This window comes from Apium graveolens, chromosome 11 (assembly GCF_009905375.1).
Source record: "Apium graveolens cultivar Ventura chromosome 11, ASM990537v1, whole genome shotgun sequence".
Taxonomy (NCBI): Eukaryota; Viridiplantae; Streptophyta; class Magnoliopsida; order Apiales; family Apiaceae; genus Apium; species Apium graveolens.
The window spans coordinates 166366863-166371698 of record NC_133657.1 but is presented as its reverse complement, the minus strand read 5'-3'; the positions used below and the strand labels follow the sequence as shown (position 1 = coordinate 166371698).

Here is a 4836-nt window from a genome sequence, read left to right as displayed (position 1 = left end):
ATACAAAAACTCGGCTCGAGCTCGTTTTTGTTAACGAACACATTTTGTGTTCGAGCTCTTAACGAAACGAGCCGAACCGAGTTATTATCGAGCCGAGCTCGAATTTATTCGCAAACAGCTCTATTCGTGAACAGCACATACATAAATGGTTCTACAAACAAAGGTTTGATCTTTCTTGTTGCACTATAAAAATTAGTCTATGCAAATTGCACAGATTTAGACTTCTGATGATGACTAAGTATTTGCTGGGGTCGTCCGATTTCTTCTCAATAAACTTTCGAGGGCAAAGTAGACTAAATGTCTCTCCAAAGTGAGAAAGAAGTAGATACAGTTAAGCAGTACATTTTACATAATTGACATGCTCGGGGTGGTTTTAAAGAAGAGCTGTTTACATATTTGACTGATTGACCTACATGTGCGGCTTTTTCACTACAAAATGTACGTAATTTGTACATGCATGTCTGTGTCCCCCGTTACATGTGGTCTCTTCCAACCGCCAAAGACCCACAAAAAACAACCCACCGTATATATATGATCAACATGACTTTCTGTGCCTTACACAATATTTATACTTTCACTTCATTCATTTACAACAATAACACAGTAAAACTTACTCCCTCCATCTCTAAAAACATTTTCTATTTATATTTGACACATTTGTCAATATACACTTTTGATTGTTAATATATTTAATTTTGTATTTGTATTAAATATAAAAAATTTATTATATTAAAGTACTCATAAATACGAATTCAACAAGATCACTCATGCCTATATTTGATATTATAGACTAGACGTAAATTAGTAGTTAATCGCTTAATATGAATATTATAAAAAGTCAATATAGGAAATGTAATATAAGACGGAGGGAGTATATTATACGATATTGTGCTTAATGTGCTTAAAAAAACTGTATATCTATTTATACTATATTATTATAAGCAGAACACCCTCTATTTAATTGTTGGTCGGTTCTAAAATTATATAGATGTGAACTGTTGGATATAATAGTGAAAAAATATTATATTAATAAATATTATATTAATATTTAAACTGTTCTCATAAGTTCAGGGTTCGAATCCCATCAATAACGTATTATATTTAAACTTTTATATTTTTATTTTTAACAATTTCTACAGGTTCAAGATTTGAGTCCCGTGAACAACATATTATATATTATTATATTTTATATTATTTATTTTCAGTGAAGTCTAAATTATCATAAAACATATATTATTATAACTTATTATGTTCTTCATTTATTTTTTCAACTATTGAAAATCTATTTTAATATATTAATAATTTTAAGATCAATATATTATTAAAAATTATTTGAGTGTTAAAAGCAATCATGCATCGCATGGGTTATAGGCTAGTACTATTAAATTGGTATCTCCGAATTTTTGTCACGTCTATATATAGATTAAAATAATTGTGTTCAAACCAACTAATTAGATTAATAAAATGTTTATTGGACATGTATATATGAATATGAAATTATTTTGTAGATGAAATGTTAATTGGTTAAAAATATAAGGTAGATTATACATTAGAAAAATGCTTGATATATCAAATATAATTACAAAAAATTGTGCCAGGTGTTTTATAAATGACAAATATTAAATTACGACATACGTTAATAAAAAAATTATACAAATTTTGAATTACCTAATATTATTTCATATATTATTGTGGTGGTTTATTGGTTAGACAATGTTTAAGTTCGAACTCACCGATCCACAGTTTAAAATTTTACTCTCACAGATTTTGGCATGTTCGGAAGTTATGTATGAGTATGATAATATGAAAGTCAAATAGTCTCCTTAAAGGGCAATCAAGTATATTAAAGGGAAACTAAGGACAAATTTAACCATTTTAATGAATATGAAATTACGAGTTTATCCCTTTATTTTCAAAAATTATATAAATGACACCTAGATATAATTTAAACTAAAATTAAAAAGAACTTATGTATATATCAAAATTCGAACCTTTGACATTATATTGTTGAATTACACGTCACTGCCACTATACTGCAGATTGAGTCCTATTCAAAAATCTTATCTTATTTGATTCACCGCATCATATCTTTCTATCATAATTTTTTATATTATTTTAACTTTTGAGTAAATAAAATGTTGCATTATCTTATTTACGTAACTCCGTTTTTTAGTTTCCATAATTTAATTTATAATTATATCTCCTTCTATAAATTAAAAGAGGGCTAGGAGCAAATTGAACCATTTTAATGACGATAAATTATAATTTTGCCCTTTTATGTTGGAAAATTTTAAAAAGAAGATTTTTCGCACATTTTTTGTTAAAAATGGGTATATTATTGTATTTACTAAGAATCTAACCCTAAATCTCTTAATCAAAAATTTCAAATTTCATATCACGCCCGCAAGAATTGGCTCAGTTGGTTAAAAAGAGGAAAACTATCCTCTTGGTCACATGTTCGAATCCCACGGGAGGAGAATTTATGATTATGCCTCCTGAGTCAGAGACTGTCGCTTAAATGCGGTTTACCTTGGTTCACGTGGTTTGCAAGCTATTGTGTGAGCCCGTAGAGTTTACCCTAGTGCGCACCCGAAGGGTAGCGGCTGCAGGTTACCTACGATAAAAAAAATTTATATCATTACCATTATGATACATAATATCTTTACTTACTTTAAAATTCTTATTAGATAAATCATATCCTCTCTTTTTTATCAAATTCTTCTTTTATTACTTTAATTTTTGAGTAAATAAAATGTTGATTTATATTATTTATGTCTCCTTTTTATTTAGTTTTTGTAGTTTCATTATATAATTTTAAAAATGCCACCACCTCATATTTGTTTCACTAACCTCATATTTATTTCCAATTTATTTCACTCACTTCACATTTATAAATTCTTCTATATATATATATATATGGAGATTATGTAACTATATTTTTATATATTTTATTAAATAAATTTTTATAAACATAATATTTAAACATTATAATGATTTTAAAATCTATAATTTTATTGATCATTTTTTTACATTGTAATATAATACAGATTTTTAATTTGTCATTCATTAACATAATAAATCCATTTTAATTTGATTTGATGTTAAAAATATGAAATATTATCAATATTTTTATATTTTTACAAATTATTAGACTATTTTTTATTTAAAAATATACTAATAATACAAAATTATTATTTTTAATTATTTCCGGCATTCCCGTGGGAATTCCCATTTTGGCCGGGATCGGTAATGAAAAACATTCATGTGTTAGGATTAAAGATGTGTTTGGGTATCAGGAGTATTTGTTCGGTGATCAGGGGCAGAGATAGTACTCATCGACCCCGAATTGACACAATACATATCCCTATCAATAAACTTCAAATATTTTTGCTTTATTGATGTAGTTTTGATTTTTTTTATTAACATATAGCTTACAATAAATATTTAATCTCAAAATACTCGAGTTAAGTTAAAATTAAACTTTACGATAAAAAAAAGAGTTAGCACCCTTTAAGATATCCAATACCGCTCTAATAGTATGCATGAAAAAAAAAGTAAGACAATCCAGTAAAAAGTTAAAATAGTCATTTATTATATTCAAAAATTATTTCTGTATAAATACAAATTCGTTCAAGATAATATTTTAATATATATGAAGGCCCGTGTGTCGCACGGGTTTTTATGTTAGTTGTATAATAATATAAAAAGAATAAAATATAAAGCTTAATTAGAATTGAAAGTTTTACATTACGAGTCTAATAATGTGAAACTTGGACTAGCTAGACTCAATAAACTATTCAAATATTTATACCTCTTACTAGTCGAGTAAAATTTTATTATACTTGTCAAAAAGAGTGGGCGTCCATTTGAAGCAATAAAAATTTAGCCTTTGCACAAAAAAGCTAGAGGAGCATGGGTACAAATGTACTACGGCAATTTTCTTATAGGAAGTACTAGATTGAAATGGAAGGAGTGCACTTTCATGAGCATAAGCTTAATTATAAGACAGACTCGAACCACTATAGGATCTTAATCAAGAACTCCCAACTGGCATCGCATCTCCTACTCATCAATACTCATGCAGGAGTTTTGTACACACCTAAGTTCACCGGATGCTTAGTTTACATGAGCCCTAGCTAGCATCTTATCCATCTCTTGAGCCAGTATCTTCTGCAGGTCAGCCGGCCGGCACGGAATGGTGAGAGCACCACCATGATCAAATCCATACTCATCTGCAGCTTGTTCCAACAATGACAAGAATGTTGGATGAGATAAATAAGTCAACGGCACCACGAATCTCTCCATCTCATCTTCCTCTTCAGCTATCACTGCAAAATGCCCTTCCTTTACATCTTTCGGAACTTCCCCTTCATCGTACGATTTTTTACCTAAAAGAAGACTCTTTTGTAGTTTCTCTACTACTCCTTTAAGCTTTACAATTCCTTTCTTCTTCTTACCCGAACTTTTACTTCTAATATTGAACTTATTTGCCATGACAAATGCTTTCTCTTTTTAGCTTATTAACCAGCTCTTGATGCTTTTTCCTAATTATGGTCACTCATATATATAGAGAAATAGAGATGTAAATTTGAAGAAGTGAAGGAAGAGGACATGGAAAGGACTGACTAGTGCCATAAATTTTGAGAGACCGGTGCATGTGTTATCAGTTTTTTCTCTACTATGAAACGTCGCTGTAGCTGGACACTTCTGCCTTTCTCAAATTATTAATCAACTTACTTTTATACATGAATTTGCTTCTTTTGGTAGGCTTTTTAACTGAAATACTAAGCAATCCAGGTGCGATTTCTTAATCTATGTTTAGCTTCCGTACATTGA

General features: G+C 29.0%; 1 protein-coding gene across 1 annotated transcript; it reads right to left on the bottom strand.

Moving 5' to 3' along the window:
- Positions 1–4116: 4116 nt before the first annotated feature.
- On the bottom strand, positions 4117–4494 carry LOC141696103 (protein SMALL AUXIN UP-REGULATED RNA 12-like). The gene has a single exon (XM_074500290.1). The coding sequence runs from the start codon at positions 4492–4494 to the stop codon at positions 4117–4119; it is 378 nt and encodes a 125-aa protein (XP_074356391.1).
- Between the last annotated feature and the right edge of the window lie 342 nt (positions 4495–4836).

What these genes read in the sequence shown, in the direction of transcription:
- LOC141696103 (XM_074500290.1), bottom strand. Translation starts at nt 4,494, where the DNA reads ATGGCAAATAAGTTCAATATTAGAAGTAAAAGTTCGGGTAAGAAGAAG.